The sequence below is a fragment of the Strix aluco genome, chromosome 9 (genome assembly GCF_031877795.1).
Source record: "Strix aluco isolate bStrAlu1 chromosome 9, bStrAlu1.hap1, whole genome shotgun sequence".
Taxonomy (NCBI): domain Eukaryota; kingdom Metazoa; phylum Chordata; class Aves; order Strigiformes; family Strigidae; genus Strix; species Strix aluco.
This window is the reverse complement of record NC_133939.1, coordinates 15,703,718-15,718,876: the sequence shown is the minus strand read 5'-3', so window position 1 is coordinate 15,718,876 and position 15,159 is coordinate 15,703,718. Positions and strand designations below refer to the sequence as shown.

The window sequence follows — 15,159 nt, the reverse complement described above, 5'->3', positions numbered from 1 at the left end:
CATGTCTGTCTGCAGATCACATGTGCGTGATGATCTCCATGGTGACTTGGGCACTCGAGGCAGAAATATGATCTGGTAAGTCAAGGTTGCCCTCCCTCCTCCTCCTCATTTCCTCCCAGCGCAACGTGGGTGATAACGTGTGTTACTTTTAGGTATGTACGGTGCTTGTTTGGAGCAAAGCACACCCAGTCTGTTTTAATACTCCAAATCCAGTTTAAACACCTCACACAGATCAGCAGAGCCCTGCATAGGGTGTGTGTGTGCACAGGGGTAGGGGTGTACAGGATCATTTTCTGGGTCTGGGTGCAGGCATGATATCTCTTGTAGGGAAGGCTGATGCTACATGGATGGAATACAGTGAGAAATCCAAGGTAGGTTTTCCTGCTCTGTGTATGGGAAATGTTGACTGGGGGCCAGCAGTAGGGAAATGCAGGTAATTATCTCCTCTGTCTTTATTGGATACCCTGAAAAAATGGAAACATAAATATTGAATTATAAAGATAGAATTTGTGTAGTCTCAGAATATATACATACATTATAAAGCAGAATTTTAGGTCTAATGTGTTCAGTTAGCCAGTGGGTACATTGAAGTTTTCCCTCTTTGTATTCACAAAATACTTTTTCCTCTTTCTATTGGTGCAAATGACTTGAAATGAATCATGTTTTTCTTGTTTGTTAGCATCATCTCCCCCTGTTGTCCATCGACATAAAATGCAGTGTTCTGGAACATGAGAAAGGCAATACATTTCCTCCAGTTCTTTGTAAGCTGATATGAAGTAGACAGACATCTTCTGAAGTTTTGTGCATGCTGTGCTCTTTTTTTCTTTGCTGCAACAAGAAAAGCCTTTTCTTTTAACCTGGCTTCCTTTGAAGAAGTAACTCAGGAAGCTTCATGGCCTCTCAAGGTAAGTGCATCTATAGTCTGTATTTTTAGATCATGTTTACAGAAAACTACAGTCTTGTACGTTTCCAGCAATCAGCAGTCTGATGAAATGAGAGTTTCAGGCTAAAACCACATCAGCCAAAGCACAGTTGTTTTGCCTTCCTTTAATTTTTCAGCATTCAAGAGGCTCCTAAGGAGACTAAAATCTATACTAGAATGTTACTTGAATAAAAAATGTTATAAAATGTTAGCATCTGCATTCCATCAGAAAATTTAATGTTTGTCTCTTTGTGTTTAAACCTGTCGGTACAGAATGTGTGGGAAGGGCAGGTACTGAGCCAAGGGTACCACTATTTTTGCACACTTCTTTCCTATTCCACTTCAAAAATACCAAATCAGCAAATGCTTTTCACTTTCAAAACTGGTCAGAGTCCAAATAACCACGTACAGAAAACAAATATCTGAAGAATAACTGGATTTAATCAGATTACTCCCATGTGGATTCATCTTTGTCACATATTGTCTTAGAGCAGCAGCTGGTTGGGTACTCAGGGCTATAGGCAAACATTGTAACATGCTGATCTCACCAGCCTTCTAAATTAATTTTCTCCATGCTTTCAAATATTTAAAGTAAACAGAAGGACACAAATCTGTTTTTTCTTAACATGAATGCAACTCCACAGAGGTCACCCTGTTGAGACATACAGAAGCAGATGTTGGCCCAGGGAGTTTCAGCATTGTCTATTTATGTTTGCCAAATGTTTACACCTCTTCCTTGCCCCCCAAATACTCAAGACATTCTGCATTTATGGCACTAAAAGGTATACAGCAGAAAGCAGGTTTTACAGCATTGTTTTACTCTTGCAATATAATTTTTAAAAATTTTGTTTGTCTTTAGCCATATAAAAGAGATCTGGTTTTATATATTTTTGATCCATGGTAGTTAATAGAAGAAGCAAAATAGTAGTGTTGTGAAATATGGTTTTCATAATGAAGGAACTTGATAATATACTTCTTTTAGGAACAGTTAACTCTACAAATTATGTTTGTACAGAATGCTCACTGTATCATACAATAACTTTTAAGTTTTCCCATACCATAAATGAAATGGGAAACATTCACAAAAATAGACCAAGTGTCAGAGCAGCTGAGATTGTCATCAATATTTAATGTACTTACTGTTTGATTTTTGTATAGCTTAAAATTTGACAGGTAGAACTGCAATTTGTTGTATTTTTTTCTCTTTATTATTCAAGAATAACACTAACACTCGGCCACTTCATGGCATTTCATGTAACAACAACAGTTATGGCAGTAACAGAACCCTGTGAGGTAAAATGATGCAGAAGAGCATATAAAATATTTATTACCCAGTTATACATTTTTAAAAGCCAGATACAAATTCAAAGGGGTTGTTACTTCTTCCTGTGGTCTCAGACTTTGAAAGAAAGCAGTGGCTGCAAAGACAAATTAACATCAAAATATGATTAAACAATGAATCAGCCACACTGAGTTTAAATAATGCTAAAAGATCTCATTTACACCCACAACAGCAAAAGAGAGCTTCAGATTTAGAGTCCAAATTCCTTCTGGACCTCAAACCCCATTGTGCCTAAGCATTGTTACATATGAGATAAAAATGGTCAGTTTGGGGACTGCTTTGCTGCTGAAGTGCAGGGGCTCAGCTTAATACAAGAATTTTCCATTTATATGCGGAGAGCTTCAGCTCGCTCTTTCTTGTTCTGGCAGAGCCAGTGTTACTGAAGGCTGTGGAAAGAAGCTCATAGTAAAATCAGTAGGAGTTTGCTGAGAATCGAATGGCTAAGGTGATCACTGCACTGGGGGAGACGGTGCCTGTGCATGTGAAGGGGTGTGGGCACACAGGTGCCTGTTACCTTCACGGCGCTAGGCAAGGTAACCATCACTGTGTCCAAAAGGATGTGTTTGCAATACCTAACCAGAAAACACAGCTTAACGATATCTGATCTTTTCATTAAGGTAATAATGAATATACACTGTAAGAGGCTGTGTAGGCTTTGGTACTAGGGTTGTAACATGTAGCCTGGGGAATCTGAGATCCCTGGAAATGTTATCTCTAATTAAGAGAAAATATGCATGCCCTCAAGATGCTAGAAAACATCTTGCTAGAAGCAAGCCCTCAGCAGCTTGGTGTATGTTAGCACACGGGGAGCAGGGCTGAGCAACCTGTGGTGAGGACCTTGTGGCCACCCTGTATGTGAGTCCAGACCAGCTCCAGCCTTCTCATACAGCCTGACTGCTGAAAGCTGTCAGAGTGGATAAGGTGCCCTCCAAGACCACATCTTCTGGTTTAGCTTCATCTACAGTGATTCCACTTGGCATACTCTGAGACTGCTTTATAAAGTGAATCAGAGTGCTCGAAGTGTGGGACCGTCAGGAGATTTGTTTGAGATCCTCGCTCCTTATCTGAATTAAAATGCTGTTATAGTCACAGGCAGAATGTGACATTACTATTCCAGTTTTGATCCAAGCAGCTAGCTGCTGTTTGGTCCTGTTCATTTCTGATTTTTTTTCTTCTTTTCCCACAGAATCTCAGAGACAAACCAACTCAATCTTTAAGGATTACCTCCCCGGTTCTTCTGACCTTCCTGAACAGAATAAGCCTATTGAACCAACAAGTCTCTGGAAGCAAACATCACACACTCATAACATGCCACCTGGTCTGGAGTACCTGAACCAGGTCCTGAATCTTTCCAAATGTTAGAATTGTTTTGTTTTCCTTGTAGACTTCTTTCATACCTTGAGGGATGGGGTTGGTTGCATTTTTTTTTTTTCTTGGGGGAGAGGTGGATGGAGATGGAGAGGCTTTTTTGTTGTTTGCCATTACTATGAAATAAGGAGTGTAGGAACGACAAGCCCTTCCTTCATTACTGCCATTCATTTTTATAGAAATCGATTTGTTGTGCATGCAGCTCTCCTTGCACCAAAACCATGTTTTTTTTCCTCTAGAACTTTTTCTAGGTCATAGTATTACTTCTTGCATTGTCACCCTGGTTTCCTTACAGCTCCTTAAGAGCTTACCCTCAGGGAAATGGCTATCAAACTCCATCTGGCCTCCAAAAGACTAAAACAGGCAGTGTGTGAAGGAATTGTCACCTCCTTATAATCCTTTGAGGAACACAGAGGTCTTCTAAGAAAACTCCTGCCAGTGGCAGTGTTCTTCAGGTTAGAGGTAAGGTCCTGGGGAGGCAAGATCCCAAGGAGACAACTTTGTGAGCTTAAGATTGGGTAGCTACAAACCCGCCCCCACTCTATGTTCAGTTGTGGGGCAGGAAAGTGCTAGTGCCTGAGAGAGGGAAATGCCTGGAAATGGAAACAGAAAAGTAGGTCACAGGCAGGGGAGGGACAGGGAACGCTGAGGTCTTCTCCGTCCTACTGCTAAATGTACAGCTGTCCATCTTTCTCTGTGAAACCTTTCCGTTCCTGGAGCTCAGACCAGTGATGGTCTGCAGCTCTGCTCCAGAAGTTTCATCTCTTCCTGCATGTTTTTACTGGGAGGGTTATTCCCTGCTATTGCTTTGACATTGACTCCAGTTTACATTTCCCATGTGGCTGGATTCTGCCACTCTTATATATGCTGAGTAACATGTCATACACCCTTCCTGGTATGGGCAGGAACAGAATCAGGCCCCCGGTGTAGTCAGGTTGTAATTCTGATACACATGCTTCTGATGTGTTTGTGTTTTGGTGTTGCTGGGAAATGTTTATTTCACTGAGGGGCTGTATTTTAGGTATACATTTCTGGTAGTTTTTTACAGAAGCAGAAATTGAATATATTTTATTTTTGGAGATAAGTTACCTAGATAGTTAATGACACTGGGAGATCCTTCAGCAACAATCTTTCATGTGGAGTTATGATTTTCATTTCATAGTGCCCATGCACAAAATGATATGTGTTGTCAATTACATGAGCATTTGCTCACAGACTGTGGGAGCTACATTTTTTAGCCTAAAAGTGATTATGATAGTAAATACTTGGCAGGTTACATATTCAGTCTCCTATACGAACATGAATTATACCTCAGATTTACCGATACAATGTGGGCAAGAAAAACCTCTATTACTCCATTTTATAGAAGCTTTACATCTGACATAAAGACAAAAGAGCAAGTCGCTGTCAGAACTATAACTAGAACTCAAGACCTCATTCATGCTTGTTCTCGGCCCAGTAACCATGTGTCTGTTCTGCAGCCCTTGCTAGTTATTCTCAATTTTCTCTGAAAAGCGGAAAGCATGTATGCAATGTTGATTATTGACATATACCCACAGCTAGAGTTTCTGTGCATTGCAGAACATTTTGGTGTGCGATGCTGAAGTCATACTGGCTGTGTGACTAATGAAACAAGTCATACAGGATAGATTGGAGCAGAAAGGAGATATGACCAGCAGGGAGAGGGCTGCCTGCAGAATGAACGTGGAATTCACAGCTGCCAGGGTGATCCCTTGGGATTTATCCTGATGGACTAAGAGATTTTCATGTAATGAAATTCTCAGATGAATGAAGGTATTTTTAGCAGAACTGGGAATTTTTGATGCCATTGGGAAGACTGGAATATTGTGTATCCTTCTGGTTGTGTGTGTATTGGGGAAAAGTGGGTCCAAATTTAAACAGGGACAGACAGGTGCTACTGGAAGGACATGGGGAATAGAGAACCTGCTTATAAACAAGACTGCAATTGTTTAATCTTTAGACTAAAAAAACACTACCAGAGAGGGAACCATGACAGAGTACCTGGAAGAGTAAACAAACTGTGGGAAAAAGAGACATTTAATTTATAGAATGATATTACTAGAAGAAAGATTGTATAGAAAGTGATTGTGAATAAATACAGGATAAAAAATAGAAATGAGGTTCTGGGATTATCTCCAGCAGGAGCGAGAAAGATAGCTGGATAGATTTGAGAAAACAATATATTTCTTAATAAGACCATGACGTGTTTGACTCTGAAACAAGGTCCAAATTTAGTGAATCTCAAAGAGATCCCTACAGTCTTATTCTAAACAGCAACTCAAGGACACAGCATATAGTGTTGGATGAGGGGAAACAAAAGTATCTCTCCTGTACATTACAGACAGACAGCTATATTTCACGCTGCAGATACACACCTGGAGTCAGTCAGGCTGAGGAGTGATTCACTCGGCTGTTCAAGGTGCACTGGAGAAGGGCAATAAGCAGCTTCTGCCTTGGCAAACAGATACCATGCTTTCTGTAACTATCACAGAAGTGACACCCTTTAAACAAAAGTTCCTCAAACCTCATTATTATCTTCCAGGTCACTGCCATAGTTCAAGGAATTGTCCAGCATCCATCACAAAAATCAAGGGAACCTTTTCCCATAGCAGGAATAGACAGATGAGACCTTGGAGAAGAATTTTTCAGGTAGCTCAACAGCATGTTATGCCACCATTCAGGCTGAACCAATTTTGTAAAAAGCCTAGTTTAGATTTGGTTAAACTGATCAGCTGTAAATTTAATGCCCACAGACTGAATACTGGGAATTAGCTGTGTATAAGGAATTTTAACATATCTGAGCTCAAGAGGACTCAGACCTTTGTAAACCAAAGGGCTTTAGATGTTTTCAAAATGCAAGTGCAGAATTCCATTAATCTACAAGTGCCCCAATAAAAGATGCATCAGAATAGCTGCCTTGCAGAAACCAGTGAAAGGCAAAACAAGTCTAACAAGTGGTACTGCCACATTGTCTTAACATAGTTTATACCTTGTTCACAACAAACCTATAAACAGACCAAAATCACTCAAAGCTTTTAACAGTTCAGGTTCACTAATTTTCTTTTTCTTGTGAAAGTCTGTGTGGGGCAAAGAAATCCATATTAAAATCAATGTTAAAATATTAAAATAGCCCTACCATCTTTAACTTGTTTATTCTTTTTTCATCAGCTGAGCACTTCCCATGGGCTCCAAGAGTTCACATCTCTTGTGAAACCTAAACCACAAACAGCAAAGATTCTTGGGAGAAACTTTTTAAGTCCAAATATTTTTTATTATTTCAATTACTGGCATGCACATTTCAGAGATTAATGAAAGGGATAAAGAAGTTTCTCTTTACTAGCTTTTCTTTGCAGCCTGAACTAGCTGCAGGAGATGACTAGAATTGACAAATGGCTGCAACAGTTTGAATACGTACCAGGCACAATTTATCAATTGTAAAATATACAGATGCTGGAGAGCCGTGACATGCTGGTCTCAGAATGTTGCTGTGTGCTTTCTGTCTGCAGCTGTGAGTAATGGCAAAATCCTGTGCCAAGCATTTGCCCATCAGGAATTTAAGGATAAGAGATTAGTAAAGCCTAAACTATCACATAAAAAAGGCATAAAAAGTCACATAAAACTGAAAGGTAGACTGAAATTAAGTCTTGCTGGTTTTATAATACTAATGACTGTTCTCTAAAAAAGAATAATGTCGGAGGGACGATAAGCACAGCAAAGCTGGCTATCATGGCAAGCAGTTTTTCTCCTGCATTTGTAACCAGCTCACAAGGGAAGACAGTTTCAGCCAGCCAAGGTTTTCTCTGGGGAGCTGCTGTTTTGCTCATTCTGGCACCCTGGTGTGACTGTTTGCCAGATTTAGGATGCAGAACTCCCAGTGCCTGAGATCAGAGAGTTAAAGCTTGTGTGTGCCATCGTTGGCATCACCTGATTGCCTTGCTGGGTTGCTCTAGCAGGGCCCTTTGGGTTGTAGCTACAGCATGTTTCAAGCTTGAGCCTGAATTTATTCACTCCTGCACTGCCGTGGTGCCCAGCACTTACCTTACCTTTGGGGTAAGGGACTTCCCCTCTGCCAAGACCAGGAGGGGCAACAGGAGTGAAAAATGGGTCCTGCTTCTCACATACATCTTTCTGTTGCTATTGTCTTCCTTGTTCCCCCAGTGAAGATAATTTTTCTTCAAATGTGTGCATGAATTACATGACCACAGCATCCAGTGTCACGCTCCTCAGTCACCATTTCAGAGAGATGTCTAAAGTGTGACTTGAGATAGTCCTCAGGCACCCAACTTGTGCACCTCTGGAAGGACAGAAATCCTAACAGGGAGAGGAGCAATAAAAATAGACAGGTGATCACTGACGTTTCCAACATCCACCATCTTGTTTATTTTTTTTTAAACAGCTGGACCAGATAATTATTCATCAGCAAGTGGAGCTTCTTGAAGGTATGGTGCAATCCTCATTGTTCTTTAACAGTGCTAGTACACATATGTTTCCAAATGGCTTCCAAGTCTTGTCCCCACCTTGTTGAAGTCATTGCGAATCCTCCTGCTCACCTTGCTTCAGGCCTGTACTGTGATGTTAGTGTGGTGGAAGCTCACTTTATGCCTGTTCTGCATCAAACCAATTAGGAAAGAAAGATTGCAGTGAGTAATCTCTACACTAGTCCTACATTCGCTTCCTCAGACACCTCCCTCTCAAAGTTATTAAAGCTTAACCACCTTTCCAATCCATGGAAATGTTACAAGAAACAAAACAAAGAAAGAAAGGTCAGAAGACACAAAATGAAGCATAAGATAATTTATGTAGTTCCTCAGAATGTCAAAGTACTGAACAAGTATTAAGTTCTGCAAGTAAAACATTTTTTTAATGTATTTCTCCCATTCAAAATGTTTTTGGCCTGATTCTTGAATACCACGCTGGGTGAAAGTTTGTCACTGAAGTGGGACAGCCTCGTATTGTAACTTCACAGATGATAAATTAAGAAAAAGCACAAGCCAAAACTCAGGATCTGAATTCTGTTTTGTGATATGTACTTTAGTATACAGCAAATTAAAATCTTTGAACTAAACCTTCTTTCAAAATATAGACCTGACATTATTATTTACTTATAACTGTATATTTTCTTTGTGTCATAATTTCAAAACAATTTTTTAAACAGTTTCTGTTCAATAGATTTTTTTTTAGAATATGTGCTAATAGATATATACACTAACATTATACTAAGGTAATGTTCTACTTGATTTGCTTTATTAGCCATACTTGGCACAGAGACCTCCAGCAAATATGAGATAAAAAACCATTTGGGACAAAGAGTTTACTTTGCAGTAGAAGAAAATGATTGCTTTGATCGTAACTTGTGTTCGCCTATAAGGTCTTTCACCATAAGGATTGCAGATAACACAGGCCGAGAAGTGATTAGAGTGAAGAGACCCCTGAGATGCAACAGCTGCTGGTTCCCCTGCTTCCTGCAAGAGGTGAGTGAATCCTAATTGCCTTTTGTCCGAGCATCTCATTGTATGTGCACAGCATTAATGAAGCCTCCTTCAACTTCCGTGAGGATGGCAGGAAGGAATTCACACCCACCTCTCAGTCTGGGGGACTGCACAGAGGCCTTCATCTAGGAGTGATTGTTGATAAACGAGGCCCTTCTGTGAGTCACATTCCCAGTATGCCTCCTCCCTTTCATGGGACCTTACATTCCTGACATCCCAAATAAAGCTCTTGTGTCTGATGATACAGATGTCTGTTCAGTCAGGTAACACCCCAGAACACAACTTGCCCTGACACAGACTAACGTCTGTTAGTGCTACAGAAGGAAGTCACCCACTGTACTTCCAGAGTGCGAAGGACAGAAAATCCTTGGAGGCCATTTGTGTGTGCGGGTATGACTGGGAGGCCACTGCTTTGCTCCATGGCTCTGCTTCTTGAAGGCCATTTATCTTTCGGAAACTGCAGAACTTGGAAATAAGATGCTTTAAGTGAAAAATGCAAATCCTGTAGAGTATCAGATCTTTTCTCCTTATTTTTAACTCTCCTTTATTCAGACGTATTTCTTGTTTTACGAAAGTGTTTTATAGGTTAACTCATCTACCTACTTTCTTAGTATTGTATCGTGATTTTTAAAAAAAGGTCCTTCGGTAGCACAGCTGCTATATAAAAATGCTTATAGCATGCTCACTGATGACAATAACAAAAGATTTTCACAGCGTATGGCTTTTATCAAATCTTATATGTAAGATGTTAGCTTCTGGTGCAGCTTTTGAGCTTCATATTGTCCACTATATTTAAAAGCACCATTAGATAGTCTTGTAATATCCAGTTCACAGTTTGGTAAAATTATATATAATTATATTCAATAAGTAAATATTTTGTCATTATATAAACAATATGCTATTATGGACAAATATACTAATGTAAAATTAGTTTACAAGATTTTTTGTTTTCTTTTGTTTGTTAGTTAGAAGTTCAGTCCCCACCAGGTACAGTAGCTGGATATGTTGTACAGAACTGGGACCCTTTTCTGCCAAAGTTTACTATACAAAATGAAAGTAAAGAAGATGTATTAAAAATAGTTGGCCCGTGTGCAACTTGTGGCTGTTTTGAAGATGTTGACTTTGAGGTATGTTTCTTATGAGTGTTAAGAATTTTAAAATTTTACTACTTGAATAAATTTCTCACTCAAAAATCCCGTTATTCTACCCTTAAAAATATTATGTACATTGCTGGAATTACAGAACAGAAGTACAATGTGCATTGGAGTTCCTGACTTGTACACTCAGATTCCTACAGATGGACAAGAGTGGCAGTTCCTTCAAGGAAATAAACATGTCGCTAGGTGAAGTCCTGGTCCTCTGCAGTCCATGACTTCTCAGCCATTGATTTTGATAGGCTCAAGTTTTCATTCCACATGCATACACTGTTATCTGACATATAGTCCCTTGAAGCCTGTGGCATTGAATATGCTGCCTTCATTACTCTCAGACTGAGAACCACTGGCAGGATTACTGTCCAATCTGTCTACATCCATTTGACAGCATTAATCAGGAGAAAAATAATTCTGAGGAGCCATTGAGATATTTAAGGGATGAGAGGGAGAATGGGAGATGCTGGAAGAAACCCTAGACAGAGTGTTCTGATGTGAACAAAGCACTTTGCATTAGTCAAGTAATCATAAAAGAGCTGCTGTGTTGAACAACTCGTTAGCTAAATCAGAAGACTTCAGTGGGTACTGTCTGAAATTTCAGTATACTCTGAGAAACATGCAGATGGCTACATAATTGAGAACATATCTGTCAGTTGTAGGGGACGGTGGTCCACAGCAGTGGTACTGCTGTGACTTGGAGAATGTCAGAAGCACAAGACAGGAAAAAGAATTGTAAAAAAAGAGCAAAAGTGGTAAAAACTTTCACAGTTGCTTTCCTCCACTTTTCTGTCAGCTCTAAAAATGCTGATGTTTCCAAACTTGAAGACCCTTTCTTGTGTGCCACTCCTAAAGGCAAATCTGACACTAATAGAGCATCTCAGTGATAACAATAAAAGAACCACCTGACAACTATAGCATACTCTGTGTGTCAGGGCACAGTCATTAATTCCGTGGAGATATAATCAGCATGTACCTGATTTGTTTACATTTAAGTGTATTCCTATTTTTCATTTGTGCAGGTAAAAGCTCTCAATGAGATGTCAACGATTGGCAAAATTTCCAAGTACTGGTCTGGATTTGTAAACAATGTCTTTACCAACACTGCCAACTTTGGGATCCAGGTCCCTGTAGATCTTGATGTGAGAATCAAGGCAGTAATGATTGGTGCTTGTTTCCTCATTGTAAGTATGCAAATCTTACAAAGTTTTGCAATGCAAACAAACAAAGAGGTAGACCTATAGAGGTGGGCAGACTGGGACCAAAGTGACCTTTGCTATCAGCTGTGATCCTACAAAGGCATAAGTGCAGTGGAAAGCCAAAGCCACTACCTAAAAGATAAGTTAACTGAAAACCTTTCAATTTTTATGGCTGCTTTTGTTTTTTCTTATTTGCTGAACATCTTTAGGTTCCTAAATTTTTGTTTATTAAACTGTTTAAATAATATTCCATATCTTGCGTGGCAGGATCAAATATCAACATACACGTCAAACCTATCAAACTCCCCCAAACCCCTTATCTGTTGTATTTGAATGGGTGTATGAAACAGAACAAAATTTATGTTATTTCTAATGGTAATTTCAAACTGTGAGTGCCACTTCAATAGTTATGTTGAGTGTTGCATGCAAGACGGTCAGGTCATATGAAATTTCCTACAAAAATTGCCTTGTGAAGATAATAATAAGAATTATATGAAAAGGAGAATACTCACCACTATGGGTAAGGATGAAGTTAAGATGCATGTTTTCTAGAATTACAAATTGATATTTGCTGTTTACCTCTTTTGCCAACACTAATGTGTTAATATCAACATGCAATCATTTCAAAATCATCTGTGATACATCAGAGAATATAAAACAAAAGGACAAAACTATTTAAATTATTCACTGGAAAGCATTTGCTTTAAAATAGCAACAACAGTTCAGAAATTTTGCTTTTATTAGGGTAGAAACGTACCTCTTGTGACACTTAATATTTTTGGACTGTCCTCCAAAACTCCTGTTGCTCAGTGGCAGAGTAATAGAAAATGATTGACTAACCTAATTATATAACAAAAGCCTACAAGTAAGACTTTTGATAGTAATCATTGCATTTTTGTACCTTCCATATAATTCACAGTTTGTTTATTTGTAGGACTTAATGTTCTTTGAAAACTCTTTGGATGGATTATAACAAGATGACAGAAACAATAAAATATGCAGAATGTGTTTCAGTAAGTAAAAATGAACATAAATTGATCTTTTTGCTTTGAAGACTAATACATTAGATACTTTCTAATTCTTTTTCATTTTCTTCCAGAAATCCCTTGAGCTTTGGACATGATTTTGAACTGCACAAATCCTTGTTCCTTATAGGAAAAGATAGGTTGTTAATGATGGTGTTTATTAAAATATGTCTCATGTAAATAACAATTTCCCACTTACATTTTATGTGCATTGTAGCTAAACACATACTTTTCACACAGAGCGCTGTTGCTTTGGAACAGTGCTATTCTCTTCTTTCTCTTTTGATGTTCCTGCATGGGAAATCATGAAAGATTAGATGAAGGCTTGCAGCGTCACTGATGAAAGTCTATGTTTAGAGAAGCCTTTGATGTTTTGCAAGTGCTGGTACCAGTTACTAACCACATGAGGGTGTGTTCTGGGGATTTTGCTTTTTCATAATTTTCGAAGTAATTTTCTGATTTGTTATTTAATTAATAGCAACAAACTGAGATTGAAAGCAACAAATATAAAGACATCACCCGATGGGAAGTTCAAGATGTTATCTGTTTCAGTGAGTTGAAAGAAGGGAAGTTATGTTTGCTAGTAAATTAATTTTATGGCAAAGATTTGTTTAATGAGTAACAGCCAGAAATTAGGCTTCTAGCACTAGACTTGGGAACATAAACTCTATTTGGAAAATCTGGTCTTCCACTATTTTTACTGGAGGCAGGCCATAAGGTTTGAGGGGTGGTGCACAAATCACTTCAAACTATCCTGTGTTAAGGATTCTTGCTCCCATCCACTCAAGACTTTCCTTAAAAGGTTGTTCCTCTTTATAATATCTGGTGCTTGATAACTTTTCATTCAGACTTGCCTGAGGACATCCTAGAACAGAATTATATTGTTTTCCTTTGGCAAGCTCAGGTATTTTCTATGATAGGACTGTACAGTAGGAGCCTTTTCCGTTTCAGGTATCAGTTTTACATAGCTGTTAATTCTTGCAGTCACACCTCATCATAGAATAGACTCCTAGAATGGTTTGGGGTGGAAGGGACCTTAAAAGTAATCTAGTTCCAACCCAGCTGCCACGGGCAGGGACACCTTCCACTAGACCAGGTTGCTCAAAGCCCCATCATACTGTTCCCAGACATTCCCATCAACAGGCTTTTACTAATACGATCTTCCTTTGTAGGAACATCCATGATATATATGCAAGACATGAACAGAAAAATTTCTGTTTCAAAATATTTGGTGTATGTACTTGCTTGTGCCTCTCTCAAAAACTCCAGTGGGTCTTTCAAGAAGCAATCCAGTACTATAGAATATTGGTGGTAAAAACAAATGCTATCATAGTCTCTGGTCGAGTTTCCAAGGGGAACATTTTACAAATCACTGGAAATGCTGGATTTTTTTTTAGCATGAACTAGTAATTCAATTCTTGCAAACAACCAACACATCAACGGAAAGGAGAGGAGATAATGAATAATTCATAAAAATGAAAAAGAGCTAAATTTATCAGGTGATTAATTCTCAACAAATATTTAGACTAATTTTAAATTAATGTTCATGGATATGAATTCAAACACAGTGAAGTCAGGAAGTTGCAACTAATGTTCCCATAGTGAAATTAACTCAGGAATGCTTATAGATTTAAACAGTATGTTTTAGATTATATACCACACTTAGGTATTTATACAGATTTACATATGTCTTGAAAATAATTGTGGTTAACAAGCTCTGACAATCATCATTATCTGTTAACCATTTCCTTACTGGATCTCGCTGTGATTCTTAGCAGCGCAATCAGGCTGCAATCTGCAGAAGTTACGAACTCACAGGGAACCTTTGCTGTCACCTTTCCCAGCAGGAAACACCCTGTGAGCTTCGTGGGCAAGACGCTCCCTCGTGTGGGGATTTGTAGTTTTGCAGAAGAATACAGATGACGCCAATTTGCTATTCTCACTAGTTTCACACTGGTGTCATTCTGTTAAATTCAATCCTTTCAATCCTGACTTACTCTAATGCAGATTGAGAAAAAGAGACAGATTTTTATATTACTTTTTCTCTTTAAATCCCTTTGCCATCTTGGGCAGAAGTGACTATTATTGTAGCCTACAGTCTTGGGTCTCATGCAAAACCATGTCCTTGCACTGTTGTTGAGTTGTGTGTGTGCGAACAGTCAGACGAATGCAGAACCCTGTGAGATCAGCAGGCTCCCCTGCTATCTGCCACTCTTCTTCAATTTGCAGCCTTATGACCCTTGACAAGCCAAAGACATCTTTGAAGCAAATGTGTCCAAGCACCATTGAAGTCAATACAAAATAGGGTCTTATTTACCAGCAGGGCTGAATTTGGCTGTGAGTATCCACATATATACCTTGTAGGTAAGCAATACATGCATTTATTTTTTATATATTGCAACCAGATGATAGTACTGTATTTCTTGCACTTAGTGACTGTTGCTCTTTTGTGAGTTAGTACAACTTTTGTTTTTGTGTGTTTTTTTTTTTTTTTTCCCCAAGTGTAATGCTTGCATACGTGTATAAGTATGTTTGAATGCCTCTATTTACACCCAGAGGCAACTTCTGGGATGTACAAGACCAGGTTCAGTCCCTGGATAAAACAAAGCACTGGGGCTGGGATAGCTCTTGCTGGTTAGAACTTC

At 38.9% G+C, this 15,159-nt stretch overlaps 1 protein-coding gene across 1 annotated transcript; it reads left to right on the top strand.

The window, feature by feature from the left end:
• Positions 1-781: 781 nt before the first annotated feature.
• On the top strand, positions 782-12,462 carry PLSCR5 (phospholipid scramblase family member 5). Its single transcript, XM_074834550.1, has 7 exons — positions 782-905; positions 3,451-3,602; positions 8,050-8,092; positions 8,904-9,124; positions 10,108-10,269; positions 11,313-11,474; positions 12,424-12,462. The coding sequence occupies exons 1-7, from the start codon at positions 893-895 to the stop codon at positions 12,460-12,462; spliced, it is 792 nt and encodes a 263-aa protein (XP_074690651.1). The 5' UTR covers positions 782-892.
• Positions 12,463-15,159: the final 2,697 nt, after the last annotated feature.